Source organism: Cryptomeria japonica, chromosome 1 (genome assembly GCF_030272615.1).
Source record: "Cryptomeria japonica chromosome 1, Sugi_1.0, whole genome shotgun sequence".
NCBI classification, from domain to species: domain Eukaryota; kingdom Viridiplantae; phylum Streptophyta; class Pinopsida; order Cupressales; family Cupressaceae; genus Cryptomeria; species Cryptomeria japonica.
Window position 1 is genome coordinate 583,411,504 of NC_081405.1, and position 23,933 is coordinate 583,435,436.

Sequence of the window (23,933 nt, forward strand, 5' to 3'; positions counted from 1 at the left end):
ATTTTCCTGATGTTATTTCACTAAGTTTTGAAGAGGAAGTTTTTTCATGGGAACTAACTATGTTAGGAAATTTGGGGGCTATGTTTTTATTGTAAACTAAATGGTCATAGTAAGCGTGAATGTCCCTCCCTTAAAAATTCACAGAATGTTGGTTTCAATGTTGCTTTTAAGGAAACCGGAAAGGGTAAAACGAATAATGTTACTGTTCAAATGGATAAGAACAATAATAATTTGAATACAGTGAATGAATCCTCTGGTGTCAATTTAAATGGTGAGGTAGCAGATACGATAAATTCTGACCCTGGTCTTAATATGAATACATATTCTAGTTTATCCAATCCTCTTTTTGAAGTGGAATTTGAGGTTGTTCTTGTCACTAATAATGGTGAAAAAATGGTTGCCCTAACCTGTTGCCTAATGCTTACTGGTTGTTTGTGGGAGACTTTAACATGATTGAATATAATGAAGATAAATGTGGTGGCAATAAACATGGTTGGAAAGGTAATGAGTATTTCTTTTGGCCCCAATTTAAACGGAGATTTAACCTGGTGGACCCTCTTCAAAATAAGGACTCGTATTATGATATCTGGTACACTTGGTGCAATAATCAAAGTGGTCAGTAGATGCTCTAATGTAGATTGGATAGATTATATGTTGAGGCCAACTCTTTCTCTCTTATTTGTTAGGGTGAGCATGCCCCTATCTATGCTACTATTTCTGATCATTCTCCTATCTTTGCCTTTGTTTCTCTTATTGAATCCTCATCCCCTGTCAGATGTAAGAAGAATAATGGCTTAAAATTTAATGTATCCCTCCTGAATGATGTTGATACCGAGGAAGCCATTAGAATGAATTCCTTCTTAACTAAATTTTGTAATGGTAGCCTCAGGCCTAAAGAGATGTGGGTGTCTCTCACTGATACTTGGAGGAAAATGTTTTAGATTATCGGTAAAAATAAGTCCATGGAAAGGAACAAGGAAGAGTCTCTTCCATAGTCAAAACTAAATTATTTGGAAAAGGAGCTTCAGGCTAAAAGGGATGACAATGCTTTGGAAGAACAACTTATATGGGTTAAGAACTACTTAAGGAAGATTCAAAATTATAAGATTAAAGGACAGAAGGTCAAATCAAAGATGATCTGGATCAAGGAAGGAGATAGGGGGTCCAAATACTTCTTCAACTTGATCAAAGCCAAGAACAAAAGAGAGCTCATTGAGGAGATAGAAATTAATGGATCCATATCCAATGATCCTGGTTCTATTAAGGATGCATTTTACAACTTCTACAAATAACTTTTTTCTTCTGAACATGGTGTGGATAACCAAGATGCCCTTAAACAATGCTTAAGGTTAATTCCAAGGAAGATCTCAGACTGTGAAGCCAAGTCACTTGATCAAGCAATCTCTTGTGAGGAGATTGAAGCTTCTATCCATTCAATGGCAAATGGCAAATCTCCAGAGCTTGATGGTGTGCCTGCATAATTCTACAAGCAGCACATGGAATGGGTTATCCTGGAACTTGTAGCTTTATATGAAGATGTATTTAAAAGGGGTTCCTTGGGTAAGAACATCAACAGAGGGGTTATTAAACTTTTGCCTAAGAGTGGGGATAAGACTCTTGTAAAGAATTGGAGGCCCATCACCTTGTTGAATCTATCCTCTAAAATTATTACTAAAGTTATTGCTAGGAGGATCTCAGGTATGCTTAATAATTTTATATCTGTCACTTAGACAGGGTTTATTAAGGGCAGGTATATCCTTGAAAATTTGATTACCAGTTGGGAGGCTATGCATTGGGCTAAGGCAGATGGTCAGAATGTGGCAATGATTCTCTTGGATTTTGAGAAAGCATATGATAGGATTGAGTGGCCTTTTATCATGGGTATGATGCAAGCATTTGGCTTTCCACCATACTTTTGTAGATGGATCCATATTTTATTCCAGGATTCTTCAACAGTTATTGAGGTCAATGGGGAATTATCAGAGGCTATTCCTCTCATGAGGTCCATTAGACAAGGTTGTCCTATTGCCCCAGCATTATTTGTTATTGCTGCTAATTTTTTGCATTATATATTGAGAGCTCGTGAACTTGGTCCTCGGGTCAACGGTATCTCCCTCCCTAACAGTGGGGACCTTATCAATACTCAGTTTGCTGATGACACTACCCTTTTTTAAGAGCTGGATGAGAAGAATTTTGATAATGTGGTTAATAGATTACAATTCTTTTGCAAGGCATCAGGAGCAAAAATTGGTCCCCATAAATCTTTTGTGTTTGGGTGGTCTAATGGTGCTCCTGAATGGTTGGTCTCAAAGGGATGGCAGTGGGCTGGGCCAAACACTATTGTTAGATATTTGGGCATCCTCTTTGCAATTGAACCTTCTCTTAAAGACATGTGACTTTGGCTCTTTTCTAAAATTGAAAAGAAACATTTGAAATGGAAAAAAAACCTCCTATCCTTGGCTGGAAGAGTTCAAGTGGTGCAAAAGGTCCTTTCTTCTCATCACATTTATTATGCATCTTCATGGATTTTTGCTAACTACTCGTGTAATCAAATTGATAAGATTATGAGATAATTCTTGTGGTCTTATGGTATGGGGAAACATAAAAGACATTGTGTTAAATGGGAATGGTGTTGGCTACCTCAAAATTTGGGTGGGCTTGGCATTAGAGACATCAGGGCTCATGGTATGGTGCCCCTTGCATCCAAATGGATCTTTAAAGAACTAAAAGGGCAGGAGCCTTGGAAATTGTTGGTTAGGAACAATATTGAGGAATTAGTAATTAAAAAAGGAAAAAATGGAAAATATCACATTATGATATTATTCTGGGGGAATTTAATATGAAGAACTTTGGGTCTCAGGTATTTTGTTCACTATGGAAGGCTTGGAGTCAAGTAAGGACACTACTCTCTTCCAAAGGGGCAATAGGAGGTTCTCCTTCATATGTTGTTATTGATAGATCTTTATGCTGGGGGGTATATATGAATAACAAGCCCCTTGCTTTGACTCAAAGTTGCTTTGCTAAAATTTGGAATGAGAAGAGAATTTCTCTTATTAGGGATGTTCTATTTGATAACCGGTTAGGTTCATGGGCTGAGATCAGTTCTAAATTTGGGATTCCTTCATTACAGAAGAAGACATATTCATTAATTACTAAAGCTACTAGTTACGTTTTCCCTGGTAGAATAATGAATGCTGAATCTTTTTTCTAGCAGCTAAAATGGACTGATGGCACTAATTTTAGGGATGTTTCCACTAAAGGTATATATAATATGTTGAAAGATGATAGATTTATTATCAATCGAGTTAACCAGTGTTGGGGCCTTGACTTGACTTGCACTAAGTGGTACTTTTTGTTTGATTTTTTTTGGCATTCTCCTATTGATCCTAAAAAGTCTTGTTTTAGGTGACTTCTCCTTCTTAAAAAGTTGGCAGTGGGGTCTTGTTTATCTTTTGTGGGTATTGATGCTATCATTTGTGGAATTTGTTCTGTGCTCAAATATTTTGAACACCTCTTCTTTGAGTGTCAACATGCCTGTGGCATTTGGTCCATTTTTCTTGGTTCTCCTATTGTATGGAATAGTTGCCTAGGTCTCTCTTGGAGTGAAATCCTTGCTGGCTTTGTGGATTCTTTTGATTGCAAATTGAATAAATTTTGGTTTGTTTTAACAAGTGAGATCTTATTGTTCCTATGGAAAGACAGGAATGGAGAAGTTTTTCAAAAGGCTAGGAGGTAGCTTACTGAGTTTAGTATTAAACTCATCCACTATTACATTATGATACAGGTGTCTGTTGTGTTGGAGATTTCTAAGGACCGGTTCATAAATCTTATGAGAGAAGGTTCTCTACAGATCCAGAAGAATGACATCAAGTCTATTTAGTACCTAAATCACCACAAGAACATGTTGGACCCAAAGGAACTAGAAGCCTTGCATAAGTTCATCAATTAACTTAATATTGATGAACAACAGGATAATCAGATGAGTAGAAGCTTATGGTATGCTAAACAAAGTGTTGGGGCCGATGTTGTCAATCAGGAAGAAGTTGGATGGCCTGGTGACAAGGAGGTCAACTATAATGGTGCTTGGAATAGTGCAAAGGATGTCCTGATGATGCTGCAAGATGGGGCAGTCATGGCACTGATCGTTCCGAATGGGGAAACACTAATGAAAAATACTAGAACAGTTTACTAACTATGTTCCTTTTGTGTTTTTTTTGTGACACTATGTATATATGGATACACTATGATACACCCGATATACTTGAATACAATATAAGGAAATGTAAATGTGATGCTAAATGTAAAGGTTGTCAGAAAAATCACTTTTAGATAGATGATAGCATAGGTTTATAGTTGAGCTATCCCACATTAATGGTTCCCACTTTTGCCAACGAAGAAAATTGGTAGAGGTGGGGAAATTTTTTTGGGGGGGGGGTTCGAACAAACTAGGGGTGTTCGAGCGAACCCCCCCTCAAGGTTTGATCGAACCCACCATCGGACATGAGTTCGATCGAACCCCTTTTTAAATTTTTATGTTTAAACTTCTATAAAAATCGAAAATGATAGTTTAATTGTCATTTTCAAGTTTGTAGTTTTCTGTGTCCAGAGGGGGTTAGAGTGAACCCGATGTCAGTACGATGTCACTGTTCCTTGTCAGCAGAAGCTAGCGCGTCTCACCTTTCAGCTTTCGACCTACATTATTTTAGGTGCACAAAATAACCTTTTTTAATTAAATTTAGTTAAAAATTAATAAATAATTTGTTTGTTAATTTATTTTTTTAATTAAATAATTGTATATTTATTGTTTTTCAGCATTTTAGAAAAACGTTTGAAAATTTAATATTTTGATTTAACGTCAATTTTTTTAAAAATTAAATAACTGTATATGTATTTTTTTTCAACTTTAAAAAAAAAACTTATGAAAAACTTAGAAAACTAAGGTAGTAAATTATAACTTAGAAAAATGTTAAGAAAAACATTAGCAAAATAAAATAATTAGAAAAATGTTACAAATCTAAATATAATAAATTAAAACGTTAGAAAAATTAATAAATTTAAATTTTAAAAACCATTATAAAACTTAGATAACAAATTTAAACAAATTAGACAAAATAAATCCTCTACATGACCCATTTTCACATCCTATTACACACACAACATGACCCCTTAGGATCCCTTAAGACCACATATGCCCCTGATGACACTATACACCCCCTTAAGACCATAGAGGATCACATAGTGAACCCTAAGGGGTCATATGTGGTCCTAAGGGGTCACACATATGTTCTAACACATGCGTGACCTCTTAGGACCGCATGTGACACCTTATAAAATCCTAGTGTGTACAACATACCCCTTAGTCCATCACATAGTGTCCTAAGGGGTCATATGTGTTGGCAATTGACAGTCATCGGATTCATTTTGTTGTCATTGATGGCAACAAGATCAGATGGAAGTCATATACTGGCATTAGGAGGCATTTACCGGCATTGGAGTATCTAGGATTACACAGGCATTAGCACCAGCACTGGCACCGGCATCAAGTACTTCAAGGAAGCTGACATCAAGGAAGATTTATTTAGAAAATCATTTTGTAATTATTGTCAAGGCCGACATTGAATATCTTTTGTAATGTATTGCAAGCCAACATAAGGCATATTGTTTGTAATGGGTATAAAGGTCAATCTGCTAGGTCATTTTGTAGAATGTGATATTGGAGAATACAACACAATTGTATAATGCGAAGTATATACACATTTGTATGCAAATTCTATATCATGCAATGATCTGTAGATAGTTTGGAAAGCATTCTTGGAGGAGAAGAGATACCGGTAGTAGTGTTCAGGGTTTATGAACCGGCACAAAGCAGAGCTAGAACCTGAACTCTATTTGGAATAGCAGATACATTTTGTGAGCTCATTTTCATTGTTTTACTTCAGCAGAAGCTTGTAGTCAGTGAGACTCTTTAGTGATGAGCAGTGTGCTCTAGGGAGTGTGCCTTCCTGCATGTGCAGGCCCCCATTTTATGTAATATCCTTTCATATGGCCAGTGAACTGATATTGTGGGTCACGAATCCCATCGTGGTTTTTCTTCTTTGAGGTTTTCCATGTATAAATTATATGTGTTATGGTGTTCATTCATGTGGATGGTTTATTTGCTTCAAGTTATATGTTTATTTGTTTACCAGTTTATATGTGTATGGTATAAAAGGATAAAATTGTATCTTACCAGCAGAACACTGATTCACCCCCCCTCTTAGTGTTCTTGGATCCCAACAATTGGTATCAAAGCCTACTACCTCGGAAGAAGTTTAACAACTTGAGGAAGATCCTGAAACTGAAATCTTTGAACATGGCCATGGAAAAGCAACTTGAGATGGCTCTTGAGGATTATAATGTTGAAAGGATGAAGAATTTAAAATTGCAAGATGAATTGAATTTTGTTAATGAATTCATTCTTATCCTGCAAGAAAGGTTATCATTAGCTCAAGCCAAGAGAAAGGACAAAAAAAAGAAGGAAGATATTGAGGACAGAAAGAAGAAGGAAGATAATCTTGTTATATCTCTGAAGAACAAATTTGATGAATGTGGCAGATTGACTCATGAGAATAATCTGTTGATAACTGATTTGGCACAATCCCAGAATAATGAACAAGAACTTGGAAAGCAAATAACTACTCTGAGCGATGATTTGACTACTACAAGTTAGTATAAAGAAAAAAATAGAATTAGTGCTGCACAATTGGATGATTTATTGAAAAGACAAAGGCAAATTGATGATTTTAGAGGACTTGGATTTTTACAAGGTGAAAGCTCTGGTACTGCAAATGAAGATCAGACAACCGGTATGTAGAACTCATCAGACCAGAGGAAACTAGTAAGGCAATCTAATTCTTATAAATTCAATGGTAGATGTTTTGTTTGCAATAAATTTGGGCATATGGCTAAACAATGTAGAAGTAAAGCAAATCAAAACTACAATTCTATTCCTGGTCAATGCACAAATTGCAAGAAATATGGTCATAGATCAAAAGATTGCAGAATGAATGTTAAATGTCATGCATGTGAAAAGTTTGGACATTTTTCTAATCATTATAGGTCAAGGAATGACACCGGATATGTCAAAGCAATTCAAAAGAACAATGTTGCATGTTATGCATGCAACAAAATAGGTCATATTGCTAAGTAGTGCAGAAGCAAGACTCAACCGATTAGCAATGATAAAGATAATGAGAAAGGAAAATAGAAGGTAGATGAAATACAACAAGATCACATCAAGAGATGGGTTAGAAAATTTGAAGAACCAAGTGGAAATGCAACAACACTAGTAACTCTACCAGTAGAACAAATCATTCCTACACTGATAGGAAATTCCACCGATAACTGAGGCATAGGCCTTAGGGGTTGGAAAATTTATTGAAAATCTTGCTTATTCCCCTGGAGGAGATCGAAAGAGATCTCGAGAGTTGAGTTCATCATTGTTGAAGGTTCACTCGACATAAGACTGCGAAACCAACATCCGGTAGGGTATATTGTGAAGCATTTATGACTGTCAAAGATTAGGGTTTATTCATTGATAAAAAGGGAAAGTGGATTCATTTTCACTCACCCTGCATTCAAGCATTCAGAGCAAAGAAAAGGCAAATTTCAGGCAAATTTCAAGCGAATTAAGTTCGAGCAAAGGCATTCTAAAAGGATTTCGAGCAGTTATCTGAGAAGCACTCAATCTTCCACTGACGTTCAATTTCAGGTATTCTTTGAAAATGGCATCTGGATCTTCAGCTCCTACTTTGATTGCAAATCCAACCATTGTCGAAGTTAAGGATAGGCTGAGATCTATATTCAAGGAGGTTCCCTTGATTGCTAAGAAAGAAGACTCTGTGGGAGCAATTTCTAGGGTTCCAGACGGTGTGATGTATGTTGAAGATGTGAGGGCATACATTCACTGCACCCTGGAGGATCTAGGCATAGACAAAATCAAAGGCATGTATCAATCTGTGATACAGGGCAGCTCCGGAACCATCAAGCCAAAATACAAAGCAATTGAGGATCTAGGGTTAATCGGTATTCTATACATACCAGAATTCAAAGATGAGATCATTAGATATGTTCTGAGCAGGGTTCACAACGAGTTCATTTGGATGGATCGACCTTCAATGACCACCAAGGAGGCTATTCAAGTAGTCACTGACTTACCCAAAGTCGGACAAGAACCTGGTAAGAAAATTTCCAACACTAAGGTTGAGAAACTCACTAGTGCAACCCATGATAGCAGATCAATGAGGATCAACACAATCACTGACACTGATGTGAAATTTGCAAGCATGATAATAGGTTATAAGGTAACCCAATCTAACCGATTGAATTCCATTGCTAGTTCTTGCATTCATGTTGTATATGAGATGTTGAGGAATGATGCAAAATGTGATTTATGTGAATGGTTGAGGAGTGAATTGATGTTGAACCTTGGAAAGATCAAGGAAGTTAAGAAAGGAACTTTTAGATACATAAATTTGATTGTTTTTTTAATGCTTTACTTCCTGAATGAGCTACCTGGTCTAGGGAAAAAGCATTGGGCTCATGACATACCGATAGGTATGCAGATCAAGGAAGCAATCAACGGTCCTGGTACTGACAAAGATGAGAAACTTTGGGGTTATTTCAAAACATTCCAAGAAAACATGAGGCAAAGGGAGAGGTTATGAAAGAACATTGTGGAGAAGTACCCATTGATAACAGTTTCATGCTGAAGACCAATGAAACCCTCATGGAAGCAGTTGAATCAAGGACCATATGGGTTACAGAGCTTGGGTATGAGGTGGATGATAACATTCTGGACCTCTATGCAAAAATGTTGCTAGATGCCCCATTGGATGACAAAATAGAGCATTTTGGCATGACATAAGAGAAGGCCTTTGAATTCAAAACTGGCTTCAACGAGAAGAGAAGAGAGAAGAAAATAGACAAGATGTCTACATATATATAGGATCTAATTCATAAGATAGACACTCAAAAGAGTTTTGGATCCAAACTAGCAGCAGAACCTATAATGGCTAGTACTGCAAAAGTAAAGAAGCCTGAAGCTTACATTTCTACCATCACTTCTGATTCTGACCCTTAGGACAATGAACCTCTAGCTTCTAGAAGGGTACGAAGGAAGAAAGTAGATCAACCATCGGTAGAGCAGAAGAAGGGGGAGCCTAGGAGGAGACTTGTTAGAAAGGTAGCTAAACCTATTGCACCGCCACCTTCGACAAGGAAGCCTATACAAAAGAGAAAATGAGTTACATCTACTCCGACAACCCCAAGCAAAAAGAAGAAGAGTGATGATACTGTTTCTAGTAAGACCAAAATGACATGTGCTGAATTAATTGATGAAATTACAAAGGATGGAATTTTGAAAAATGTATCTAAGTATTATGAGGATTTAGATGAAAGTGAGCAGAATGAGATAGAAGAGGCATTTTTGTTGCATATAGATATCTATAAGAAAGCCTTAGTATAAATTTTGAAGGAAATACCTCTGTCATTGTACAATAAACTAGATTCTAGAAGACTTGATGCATTCAAGAGAGATGGGGAGATCAAAGAGGTAGAACTTTTGAATTTACGTGGTGCTATTAGTAATGATGAAATGAAGAGATGTATTGATATTGCTAATAGGACAATTTTCAGTAGTAAATCTCAACAAATAAGCCTAATGATGGGTAGAGTTAATGAGGTAATAAATGAGACTAGTGAGGGTTGGGTAAAATTCTTCCAGAATAATCCAGACTTTCTTACATCTCATGAAGAGTTTTTTAAGGCAACAACTTCCACCATTTCAGATAAATCAAAAGGGAAAGGTATTTTGGGAAGTTCAACTCCAATTTTGACTAAATCGGCAGTAACTATAGATATACAAAAATAACCGGAAATAAAGGAAAGTGTACAGTCTGTACTGGCACAAACTATTTTTGAGCAAGACAATGTACAGGATACTGTGAATATTGTGGGTAATAAGCCACCGATAGTAATTGACACTACACCAAGTGGCAAAGCCACCAATGCTAAAGAAGATAAGGTAAAGGGAATTGAGTCTACACCGGTATTCATATTGATTCCCCGACAAAAGGTTTTGGAAATTGACACTTCTCAAGTTGAGAAGAAACCAGTCACTGAGATGAGTCCAACTAAGTTAATGATGATGGCTACTCAGAAACTATTAAAGGAGGGATCTACAGATAAGGGAATAATAGATCAATTAGTTACAGTGCTGCATAAATTAATCCCTGATTGTCAGATTGAGAATGAAGCAAGCCCTTTCGGCAAGCTTAAGGCATTAACTGAGCACATATCTAACAATTTTCAATCACTACAACAGATATCAGGCTGATAGGCATTAGAAATATTTACTGTGGCTAAGAAAGCCGCCTTTGAGCAAATCATTGAAACAAAGAAAAAGAAAATTGAAGCTAAACTCATTCTTATTGAGAATTATTTGAAACAATGTACAAATATCTATAGGGTCTATTGTAACATAGAAATTCTTACAACAAATGTAGATAGAATATTAAAGGAATTACATGATAAGGTAGCTAGCATTGCAAATTATTTTGATGGATTAACCTCACTGGCAACATCTCTTGATGGACAAATTTTGTCCTTGGAGAACCAAATTTTTTCTTTGAGAAGGAGAGAAATAAAATCATTCGGAGAGCAAGGAGTTTTAGAGGATTGGTGAGTGCCAGATTGGTGTACATAAAAGAGAGTGTATGGAAATGATTGTTAAACTCACACCGACAGAAGTCAAAGAGAAGGAAACACTGACACACTTACTAAGTGGACTAGCATCCATATTTGAAACTTTCAAAACTGGCTGGGATACATACCTATAGCTGCTGGATAAGGCTTACCCAGAAATTTTGAAGTTAGTCAAGCTCCGGTAAAACAAACAGTACTTATTCATTCTTTTGTTCTGAATTATTTCAATTCTTACACCAGTCTTTGAAATTGATGCCAAAGGGGGAGTGTATATATGTGAAAAATATCCAACAAGAACATATGGGAAGGACATCAGAATATCAGAAGGAGTGTATTGCTTAGGAGGAGCATATTTCAGTTGAACCAGCAGGGAATCCATTTTTCACATGAGTGTTGCCATCAATGCCAAACGGGGAGATTGTTGGAAATTGACACTCATCGGATTCATTTTGTTGTCATTTATGGAAACAAGATCAGATAGAAGTCATATACCATCATTAGGAGGCATTTACCGATAGACACGGGTATTGGAGTATCTAGGATTACACAAGCACCGACACCGACACCAACACCGACATCAAGTACTTCAAGGAAGTTGACATCAAGGAATATTTATTTAGAAAATCATTTTGTAATTATTGTCAAGGCCGACAATGAATATCTTTTGTAATATATTGTAAGCCGACATAAGGCATATTGTTTGTAATGGGTATAAAGGTCAGTCTGGTAGGTCATTTTGTAGAATGTGACATAGGAGAATATAGTAGAACTGTATAATGCGAAGTATATGTATGTAGATCATTTATATGTGAATGTTATATCATGCAATGATCTATAGATAGTTTGGAAAGCATTTTTGGAGGAGAAGAGATACCAATAGTAGTGTTCAAGGTTTATGAACCGATACAGAGCAGAGCTAGAACCAAAAATCTATTTGGCATAGAAGATGCATTTTGTGAGTTCATTTTCATTGTTTTACTTCAGCAGAAGCTTGTAGTCAGTGAGACTGATGTAGAGCATCTTGGAAAACCAATCACAACTCTAGGATCATGTTGATCCATCCATATTTTCATCATAATAACAATTCATTAGAGGCATATTACATCATTCTTCAACAATCAATTAATCAAAAAAACATAAACTTAATCTAGGTATCAAACTTGCCAACTTGTTGTCCCTTTGGATAGACCTGTACACAAAGGTCTATAACTTTCTAACCAAATGTAAACAGCTCAATCCCTTCAGTCAGACCTTGAATAATTGAATTACAGACAACATATCCAAACTTTATCCACATCCAACCATTATATTAAAAGTTATGGCCGCTGCATTGAGACCCATTTCTGTTGTCCCCAAACAAATCATGTGCATGCCTAGTCCGCCTAGGGCATCAAATATATTTCAAAAAACAAAACCAAATGATCCCAAACCAATTTCACATGAACCCTTTATGGATTTAATTTCACAATATGTAATCCATTAAATTTTCCAATGGTTTAATCATTATATAAAGACAAATCATTTCCCGCAACTCCATTGAAGATGGTTTAAAACTAGTTTTCACCAAAATCTTCATAACTTCCACAAATATAAACAAAAACACCTCAAACCAAAGGGAAAAGAAAGAGGATTCACATATCTTTCCAATAAATCTATTTAGAGGTCATAATCATCCCATATGAGTTCATACCATATGCTATAACGTGACTGTTCTCAGAAAATATCAAATCTGCAATTAACAACTTTCACCAAAAATTCCATATCTTCTTCATTTCTAAACATAATCAATCCAAAAATAATGTAAAAGAAAGGAAATTCACATATATAACTATCCATTGTACATATACAAAGGTTTCCAGGCCATACATGGTCGTACAAGGTTTGGAACCAACACAAAAATGGGAAAGCCAATCAAAATAACAATAGTAGAATGCACCAAAATGTATCCAAAATGTTCTCCTTTCTTCCCTTTCTTTTTTTTCTCATTTGGAATGACCATACAATGAATTTTTATAGAATCTTGGTCAGTTTTGACCTTACAACTACCTCTCATAACCAACTTTTAACCCCTTTTTCAACTTTTGTTGCATTTTTGCAACTTTGTTTGACAACATTTTGTTGTCAAGTTGACAACTTTTACACTTTTGCACAAATGACTTCATGGCTTTATAAAAATATTCAATACATGTCCAAATGAACTATTTAATGTCTTTTACATACTTGCTAGCCTTTTCATAGCCTTTTATACGATTTTGACCTTTTGACCAATCTAGGCCTCTAATGGACAACTTTTGCAAATTGGCTTTATAGCCTTACATATGTTGGTTCAATGACCTTAGTAACATTATAACAATATAAAAAATGACTTGATTGTCTTCCAATCTTCCTTTATTGCAAATGTACCTCTTGGTAGTGCTCTTGTACCTAGGTGCTCCTGCACCATACTATCGGCCTTCAAAAGTTTCCAAACATAAGTCTACCCTCAATGCTACACCAAAGTCACCAACTACTTTGCCTCACCTAGGAGTCCTTTCCTTGCCTCTCTGCCCAGGTATTTTGGCAACCCACTGGACCTCTTTCCTAGGCCCCTTGGACCATCTCCTATGGCCCCATGACAGACCTTCATGTCTGCCTACTTGCAGCTAGTGGATATACATCTGCAACCACAACCATTAGCAAACCAAAATACCAATCACTTGCTCAGCCCAGACCTTTTGCTGAGCTCTGATACCAATTTGATGCAGAGCATCCTGTAAAACCAATCAAAACTCTAGGATCATGTTGATCCATCCATATTTTCATCATAATAACAATTCATTAGAGGCATATTACACCATTCTTCAACAATCAATCAATCAAGAAAACATAAACTTAATCTAGGTATCAAACTTGCCAACTTGTTGTCCCTTTGGATAGACCTGTACACAAAGGTCTATAACTTTCTAACTAGATATAAAAACCTCAATCCCTTCAGTCAGACCCTGAATAACTGAATTACAGACAACATATCCAAAAATTATCCACATCCAACGGTTATATTAAAATTTATGGCTGCTGCATTGAGACCCATTTCTGTTGTCCCCAAACAAATCATGTGCATGCCCAGTCCGCCTAGGGCATCAAATATATTTCATAAAACAAACCCAAATGATCCCAAACCAATTTCACATGAACCCTTTATGGATTTAATTTCATAATATGTAATCCATTAAATTTTCCAATGGATTAATAATTATATAAAGACAAATCATTGCTGGCAACTCCATTGAAGATGGTTTAAAACCAGGTTTCACCAAAATATTCATAACTTCCACAAATATAAACAAAAATGCCTCAGACCAAAGGGAAAAGAAAGAGGATTCACATATATTCCCAATAATTATATTTAGAGGTCATAATCATCCCATTTGAGTTCATACCATATGCTGCAATGTGACTGTTCTCAGAAAATATCAAATCTGCAATTAACAACTTTCACCAAAAATTCCATATCTTCTTCATTTCTAAACATAATCACTCCAAAAAAAAAAAAAAAAGAAAGGTAATTCACATATCTAACTATAAATTATACATATACCAAGTTTTCCAGGCCATACTTGGTCGTACAAGGCTTGAAACCAACACAAAAACTAGAAAGTCAATCAAAATAACAATAGTAGAATGCACCAAAATGTATCCAAAATGTTCTCCTTTCTTCCCTTTCTTTTTTTTCTTCTTTGGAACGACCATAAAATGCCTTTTTATAGAATCTTGGTCAGTTTTTACCTTACAAATACCTCTCTAAACCAACTTTTAACCCCTTTTTCAACTTTTGTTGCATTTTTGCAACTTTGTTTGACAACATTTTGTTGTCAAGTTGACAACTTTTACACTTTTGCACAAATGACTTCATGGCTTTATAAAAACATTCAATACATGTCCAAATGACCTATTTAATGCCTTTTACATACTTTCTATCCTTCTCATGGCCTTTTATACGATTTCGACCTTTTGACCAATCTAGGCGTCTAGTGGACAACTTTTGCAAATTGGCTTTATAGCCTTACATATGTTGGTTCAATGACCTTAGTAACATTATAAAAATATCAAAAATGACTTGATTTTCTTCCAATCTTCCTTTATTTCAAATGTACCTTGTGGAAGTGCTCTTGTGCCTAGGTGCTCCTACACCAGAGACTCTTTAGTGATGAGCATTGTGCTCTAGCTAGTGTGCCTTCCTGCATGTGCAGGCCCCCATTTTATGTAATATCATTTCATATGGTCAGTGAACTGATATTGTGGGTCACAAATCCCACTATGGTTTTTCCTCTTTGAGGTTTTCCACTTATAAATTCTGTCTTATGGTGTTCATTCATGTGGATGGTTTATTTGCTTCAAGTTATATGTTTGTTTGTTTACCAGTTTATATGTGTATGTTATAAAAGGATAAAATCTTATCTTACCCGCATAACACTGATTCACGCCCCCCCCCCTCTTAGTGTTCTTGGATCCCAACAATATGTGGTCCTAAGGGGTCACGCATGTGTTAAAAAATGTGTGACCCCTTAGGACCACATATGACCCTTTATAACATCCTAGTGTGTATGGTATACCCCTTAGGATCACATAGTGTCCTAAGGGGTCATATGCTGTCCTAAGGGGTCATGCACATGTGTTCTAACACATGCATGACCCCTTAGAACTGCATATGACCCCTTATAAAATCCTAGTATGAACGACATACCCCTTAGTCCATCACATAGTGTCCTAAGGGGTCATATGTGATCCTAAAGGGTCACGCATTTGTTAACACGTGTGACCCGTTAGGACCACATATGACCCCTTATAACATCCTATTGTATACAACATGTACCCCTTAGGATCACATAGTGTCCTAGAAGGGGTCATATTGTGTTATAAGGGGTCATGCATACGTGTTCTAACACTGTACATGTGTGACCCCTTAGGACCACATATGACCCCTTATAACATCCTAGTGTCTACGACATACGATCCCTTAAGATCACATGTACAGTGTCCAAAGGGTTGAAATGTGGTCCTAAGGGGTCACACATGTGTTCTAACACATGCGTGACCCCTTAGGACCACATATGACCCCTTATAACATCCTAGTGTACATACGACATTCCCCTTAGGATCACACAGTGTCCTAAGGGGTCATATACATGGTCCTAAGAGGTCACGCGTGTGTTCTACCACTTGTGACCCCTTAGGACCACATATGACCCCTTATAACATCCTAACGTACATACACCATTCCCATAGGATCACATAGTGTCCTAAGGGGTCATATACATGGTCCTAAGAGATCACACGTGTGTTCTAACACATGCGTGACCCCTTAGGACCACATATGACCCCTTATACCATCCTAGTGTACATACGACATTCACCTAGGATCACATAGTGTCCTAAGGGGTCATATACATGGCCCTAAGAGGTCACGTGTGTTTTCTAACACATGAGTGACCCCTTAGAACCACATATGACCCCTTATTAAATCCTAGTGTGTACGACATATCGGTCCCTTAAGATCACACACATTAGTGTCCTAAGGGGTCAAGAATATGTGGTCCTAAGGGGTCATGCATGTGTTCTAACACATGCGCGTGACCCCTTAGAACCGCATATGACCCCTTATAAAATCTCTCTTCCCTTAATTTGCTCAGCTGGCATATGTTTTAATTTTTAAAAATTATGTTTTAATTTAGTACATCAGATGTATATATCTTTAATGATCTCTCTCTCTCTCTCTCTTTCTCTCTCTCTCTGAAATTACTATTATCTCTCTCTCTCTCTCTGTCATGAAAATTATCTCCCTCTCTCTCTTGAATTAATGTTTTAATAATTTAAAATGTATGTATGCAATCTATATAGATAAATTTATATATGTTTTAATTTAGTAACTATATGTATATATCTTTAAAATGATCTCTCTCTCTCTCTCTGAAATTAATGTTAGATCTCTCTTGAGATGTCATGATTTAAATGATCTACCTCTCTCTCTCATTAATATTTTAATAATTTAAAATATATGTATTCGATCTATATAGATAAATTTATATATGTTTTAATTTAGTACATGATGTATATATATCTTTAATGATATCTCTCTCTCTGAAATTAATGCTCTCTCTCTCTCTCATGAAAATGATCTCCCTCTCTCTCTCATTATTGTTTTAATAACTTAAAATGTATATATATATATATATATATATATATATATATTATGCGAGAACTTCACATGTGTACATTTTAATTTTTAATGAGCTCAAGATTAACGATCTCTCTCTCACTCTCTCTAGAATTTAATTGATTTTAATTTTTAATGCTTTAAATTGAATTCACTTCATGTGTTGGTGCTTAAATATTTATTTTAATTTTATGACCTACTTAGACAGATGGCATCTCAGGATCCATTTGCACAGGCTCCTGATCAGGCTCCTGGTCTTAAGGGGAGTTGAAAGTATAATGTGAAATGTTTTTGCATACGTGGTCATGTTATTAAGTCATAATAAGACCTATTATATGTCATAATAGGTTCTATTATGTCATATTTAAGATAGTTATTATCGCATATAATAGGTCTTAATATCACATAATAGGTCCTAGTATCACATAATATAGGTTTTAAGGGGATTCAAGTATAATATAAAATATTTTTGCATACACTTGACAACAAAGAAGAAACAATGTTTGTTTGTTTGAAAGTGTTTGATTGTTTTGATCATGCAAGCACAAATCCTAGGGCTGGATGAGATAGTAGTTGTTTAATCTCACTTGGGGGGTTACCCAGAGCTACACAAATCAGAGAAGATACTTAGGTTCTTGACCCAACTGGCTCCCCTCCGTTAATTTTGAACCTGACCGTTACATGAAAGTACGCGTCATAATTTTGCCCAAGGGTTTTGAGCGAAGGGGGGTCTGATTGAGTGAAGGATGGTTCGATCGGAACCCCCTTCGCTCAAAACAGTGTTCGTTCAAACCCGCTTGTTAAAGGTCTCTCCTTGAATTTTTCAGAGTTTTAAGAAATTTTTGCCTTCAGACCTCTAGTTCAAGGCACAAATGAAATAATCTTGATAACCCAAAAATATAAGATGGTAATGCTTGGAGCAAGCTTTCCAACGAGTATAATTTTATTACATTGTGAATTTATTATGTTCTTATTTTTTTAATTTAATGGAATATTGGTTTTTCACCGAACATGAACTTCTCTGTTCAACGCATTGGAAAAAATAGGAAACTAATTCAAAAAAAATCTGAAAAATATCTATGCCCTAGGTATTGATGTCTTCTTTCTAACCAAAAAAAAAAATTGAATTTTGATATATATAGAACAAGTTATGTGTTAAAACTTAAACCTATGTCTGAATTATGACTAGTCGGACTTCAAAACTTAATAAAATGAAAAATATTCAACATATCACGATCAAACCAACAACAAGCCCTGGATATTGATGTTACAAACCAAAATTAAAAAGAATTGAGATTTTATCATTTATTAAAAGAAAGTTATGCGTTTCGAGAGGCACATCACTCTTAAAAAATGTAATTTGTTGTAAAAAACTACTTTTCGAAGGAGATGGAAAATTAAAAAAAAAACTTCAAAACAATTTGAAAAAAATATATTTAGAATCTACACACAAAATGTTACAAATCACTAATTTATATCATCTCCAAATTCTTAATAGTTTAAAAGTTATAGTTGTCGGAAGTTGAAGATTCTTTTAAAAATGTTCATCTCATTGTCAAAAGTGGCAAAAAAGTGGAAACCATTATTGTGAGTTCATCCTCTAGAACTTTGCAAAGAGTGTCAGAATTTTTTGATGATGTACAAGCTTGTTATACTAGATCTTAATATAAAGTATTCAAAAGGCCCTAGTCAATTTTTATTCACCATTCAGAATCTTTTATGTTTAAACACTCAAATGGAATGCCTAGAACAAACTAGAAAGAGAGAAAGTATTCACATTATCCAATCATCATTTATGATTTTGGTAATGATATTTCTAGTCATTAACATCTTTACTTTCAATTGATGAGACTTTTGATATTGCTAGTCATTAAGATATGTTAGAAAAAGTGAGCTAAATCTTGTGATCCTAGGGAGAGTGTATACAACAATTTTGTGTATTTCAATAACTACACTTGCTTTTTAAAACAAAAAAAATTTAACTAATCTAAAGTTGTTACGAACTCTAAAAACTTTACTAGTAGCTAGGGATGAAATTACTCTTCCTAAGCAAGCTCTACTCCACAATTTATTTTAATTGTGTTATTTATAGCTATGGAATTTGATGGATTGTATGAGATGGCATACAACTCTATTAAGTAGCAAGGCATGAGCTTAAATTTTGGTCATACCATACCAAGCATCAAATTTTGATCAAAATATTGGTCCATCATATTTCCTCCAAGGGAAATTTACCAACCTAAAGAAAAAAGGTTAAATTTTGTAGCCTAAAAATAAATGAAGAATGGAATCCTTTATATCAATATAAACTATAAAATATAAAATAACAACATAATAAAAGAAAACCAAAAAAATAAATGTGTTAAACAACAAGTCAAGGACTAAAATATATATTGACTTCATAAAAAATTCAAATAAACTCGCCTATAATTATAAAATATAGGCCAAACACAAACTTCCAATTATAATATGTTGTTTTTATCTATAATTTCTACCTTTAAAATAAAATTAATTATATCAATTGTAAAAAATATCAAACTTAATTTATTCAAAATAAAAAAAGTCAATGGACTTTTAGTCTGCCCGTGAAATTGAGCTCATCAGAAATCTTGTTCAATGTAGAGCTCCTAAACTGAAATCAAAATAATAAAAACTTAGAACCACTGAAATAAGCCTAAAATTCTTTTATCACAATAAAATATCTCTATCTGATGAAACAAATAAGGGTCTAACAATATATTCAAAATAGCCATAAATATCAACATAACAAGGAGTGATCCCGTGAATAGATTCTCGAAATAAATAATCACTTACGTCAAGATTCTGCATACCTTTGTGTCGTGCTGTCAACAATGCTGACCAGAAAAAATGGGTAAAGTTTGCAATTGCAAGAAAAAGCAGAATTTTTAAAAATAGTTTAACGGCCAGTTAAAATTTGTTTTCAGGCAGAAACTTCTCCGCTGAAAGCTGTTTAATAATATAACCTATAGCTTAATTACCAAAATAATAAAAAATAATGACATCTCACTAAATGTAATTCCAAAATTTGATTAAAAAACCACCACACATTTATTATCAGAACATTCTTTACTAATGTTTTCAATTCAAGGCTTCCTTTCCCAAACAGCATAATCCTTTCCACTAATAGCGAGCTGGAAAAATTCCTTGGATGGCTCTAGATTTCCCACAGCAAATCTGGCTCCAATTTTCATGACAACTCTTTCTTCAATATTGGCCATGTACAGGTCGTCCTCGGCGGTTATGATGGTGCAAGCGCTGTTAGCCTTGATTTTATTTCTCTTTCGTATTTCAATCAGCTTCTTTATGCTGTCCTTCAAATTCGTGTCTTCGAAATGCTCATAAAACTGCACAGAGACAGTCATCCAAAACAATTATAATCATGACCACAACATGAACCAATTCAGTAGCAGTAGTTATCAAGATAAAAAGATTGGAAAAAACCATTACAATGGTGGGAACTCCAGGGTGAGTGAGAATATAGGCGTATCCTTGCATAAGTTTATCAGGAGGAAAGGCCGATATGTTCTGCTGCGTAGCCCCTGTGTCGTGGTTATCAACGAAGGTAACGGCCTTTTCAGGCAAGACGCCGATCATACCAGAGGGTTTACCGTCAGAGTCCTTTAAACGCCAGAGCTCGTTGTTCTGCACAGCGACCTGCAGAATTCCTTTGGTAGTAAAGTCGAAAGCAGCAGAGCGGTCGCCGGTAGAATGGACCCAATCGACCAGTCTCTGTCGATGAGCATTCTCTCCTCCGTTTCCAAAATTAAGTGTCTCCCAAATCTCACCCACAGCGAAAGCAGGGGCGGTGTTTTGGACGTACAGAGCCACCGAACTCACAGGGTATCCCTTGGCAAAGTCGAACCTCCATCCGTCGAAGCCAATGTCAGACATGAGCCACTTCATCCACTCGGACAGCTCGCTCTGCACACGCGGGTTTGTGTGGTCGATGTCGGGGGCGCCCTTAAAGTCTGCTTCAGGGTCTTCAGCCTTGCCCGAGCCGCACGAGTAGGGCTGGTCTTTCATGGGAACGGCCCAGGAACCCCAGTCCAGACGCCCATCATCCGTTCCTCCCTCGAATATACAACGGTCGCCTTTGTCGTCCTCCTTGGAGCCCCACCGGTGATTTATCACCGCGTCGCACACGCACCGCACTCCATTCTGGTGGAACGCCTGTATCGTCTGTCGCAGCTGCTCCGAAGTCCCGTAGTTGGATTCCAGGTCGTACAGCTTCTCCGGTAAATAACCTATACACAATTAAATGTACGAGAATGCCCCTTTTACAAACCCTCTTTTCGGCCGCTGTTTAACGGCCTCCATTACAGAAACCCTTAGCTGCCATTGCAGTTAGAACTAGTTGACAAAACCCTAACATAAAGCACTGTTTGCTACATACCTTGTGGACCATCGGCCGCGGACTGACAGGACGGAGGGAACCAGACATCTGTAATGCCGGCATCTGCGATCTCCTTTGCAGCCCCTTTCAATACATTGTACCATGAATCACTCTTCCATGACTCCCAAACGAACCCCTGCCATTCACCCCATATTTCAGAAACAATATTAGCTCTAACTTTATTCAGCTTCAAGTTGCCTGCTCTTTACCTGAAAAAAGATAATTTCCAGAGGATCAGATACGATTTTGCCTCCGCCAGCAGTGGGGATTTTCTGCGCCCAGCCATACGTGATCAACCCTACTAATATGACCGCGCCCACTATTTTTCCTCCATTATTGCCCATAGCGGTACTGAATGTAAATAATAACCAGCAAATTGTTCAGATGGTTACAGCCAATGTTTACAACGGGGATCTTTTATACACTTTGGACAAAATCTTGTGTGCACAATTTTTTTTTTCCTAATCTAGTTCAATCTAGAGCGAAAAAACTAATCCAAATAAAAATTAAAGACAAACCCTGATTTCAAACAATTTATATCGTATGATAGATCAAATTTAACAACAAAATATAATAATTAATGATGAAACTAAAATAAATAAAAAACACCGTAAAATGCTAGATCTTTACAGATTGTCAAACAAAATAAGTCATTGGTCAAAACGAAACACTTCGATTAATCCATATTTACAGTCTTGCAAACAAAACAAGCGCAGTTTCGTGTCAAAGAACTCATGAGTCATGACAGTATCACTCATCTAGAAAAACAAAAAAAGTTTAAAACATTTAGTCAGATATTAGTGTATTCAAGATCTTTTTTAGATATCAGTGTATTCAAGATCTTTTTCAGATATTAGTGCATTCAAGATATTTTTTGAAATGTTCTATGCAACTAAATCAATGATGCGACCTTAGGACGATACGTATTTCAAATTCTGCCCAATTCACACTGGTTTTAAGGACCAAAAGTCTAGTACAATCGGACGTGTGAGCCCAGATTTATCTTCATTCTCTATCAAAGTACGACTATAAGATAGGGAAAATTTCATTTGGTCTAGTATTTAAGCGCCAAGTAGATAAGCTGGTGCAACTGGACTCATGTGGATTTCCAACTGGAATGCACGATTATTATGCATTGCCACCTGTTCTGATTATGACGGCTTAGACATATCACCTTAAAAAATCAACTTGAGAGTGGTCCCGACTCCCGGGTATCGCTTGGCCGCCATACTACTGTTGAATGTGCAGCCAAGTCAAGCTACATTCATTGTTATGTCAAAATTTTTGACATGTATTCTGCCGTATTAAGATTTTAATTTTTTATCTAGACCACAAACTTGACCATACCAAACATGATAATTTGTCCCCGGTAGCACGTTTATTTCTGTATAAGTGTAAACAAATGAATGAATTAAAGATAGCATGACACAAAATTTGATGTGAATATACTTGTAAAAATTACCTTACACCATCATTTGCTATTCGATTATATAACAAATTAATTTTAAATCAGTTCAAATGAATTTATTTAATTAGTATAGATGATATGTTGTAGGAGTAAATAATTTGCCTATTTACATTTACTTGAGTTTTACTTAGGTAACTAACAGTTAAATGGGTAGTTGTTGGTAGTTAGACTCTACTTACTCTGCTTCGTGATTGAGACACATGTCAATATCTTGTGCTCTCTTCCCTCATGCTCATGCTTTAATAAATAAGAGCTTTGTACAATGTACATTATCTTTCATTTCAATACATTTTCTTATTGGTGAAATATCATCTACGTTGTTGATTCTCTCTTTGCTTTGAAGGATGGTTTGTAGATTAGCTCTTGGGATTGGATGCAAACACTAACATGGTATCAAAGTCTCCATAGGCATCATCAATAACCCTTAATGAAGAAGGCTCTTTTCTCCTAGTTTTTCGTTTTTCCTAGGTATGTGGTGATCTGACCATTACTAGGACTGAGCCCATTTTTTTTGGAAAGCTCATGATGTTTGGGAGGCGTCAATGAAAGACTCCCCTCTTGGTCATGAAGGATCTATGCAAAAACATTGATTTTTGAGTTTTTTGGGCCTATGTATGGTTTCATTAGCACATAGCATAACTTCTATTTGCTCCGTGATTTATAGAGATTACAATTGCACCACAATTATAAAAGACGTTGCATGCTTTATTTGCATTAAGCTAATTATGGAGAAGTGAAGTTTAACTCTTTACGCATCTCTTTCTTAATTTTGTTTCCTCCATGATTTTAGCTCTTATGAGAGTTCAATGTTTGTATATTAAACTCATCCTTTGGCATATTATAATTGATACAATGCCTAATATTTACAATGTAAATGATAGAATTTCATTTTATCTTTGCAATTTAGTTCTTTTTTGCAAGTATCTCTTCTTTTACCCAACTAGATCTATATTTTGTTTTGAAAGATTAGCTGTAAAATTTGACATGGTGTTAGAGCTTGGGAGTTAAGAAGAAGAAGCATAAACATTTGTATTTGTAGGTAGATTTCTATGAAGACTATCATCAGCATAGAGGCAAATGTAAATTTTTGCTTCATAGATACATTCTGTTGGCCA

The 23,933-nt window shown here is 35.9% G+C and overlaps 1 protein-coding gene across 2 annotated transcripts; it reads right to left on the reverse strand.

Annotated features, from left to right (window-relative positions):
- Positions 1–19,960: 19,960 nt before the first annotated feature.
- Positions 19,961–22,135, reverse strand: LOC131028041 (alpha-amylase). 2 transcript variants are annotated; one of them, XM_057958172.2, is made up of 5 exons: positions 21,981–22,123; positions 21,560–21,701; positions 21,351–21,486; positions 20,405–21,201; positions 19,961–20,301 (listed from the first exon to the last, which is right to left on the reverse strand). In XM_057958172.2, exons 2-5 carry the CDS (start codon positions 21,692–21,694, stop codon positions 20,041–20,043), a joined length of 1,329 nt encoding a protein of 442 aa, XP_057814155.2. In that variant the 5' UTR covers positions 21,695–21,701; positions 21,981–22,123; the 3' UTR covers positions 19,961–20,040. The 2 variants fall into 2 exon arrangements, with proteins under 2 accessions (XP_057814155.2, XP_057814144.2); XM_057958161.2 differs by having other exon boundaries at positions 21,560–22,135.
- Between the last annotated feature and the right edge of the window lie 1,798 nt (positions 22,136–23,933).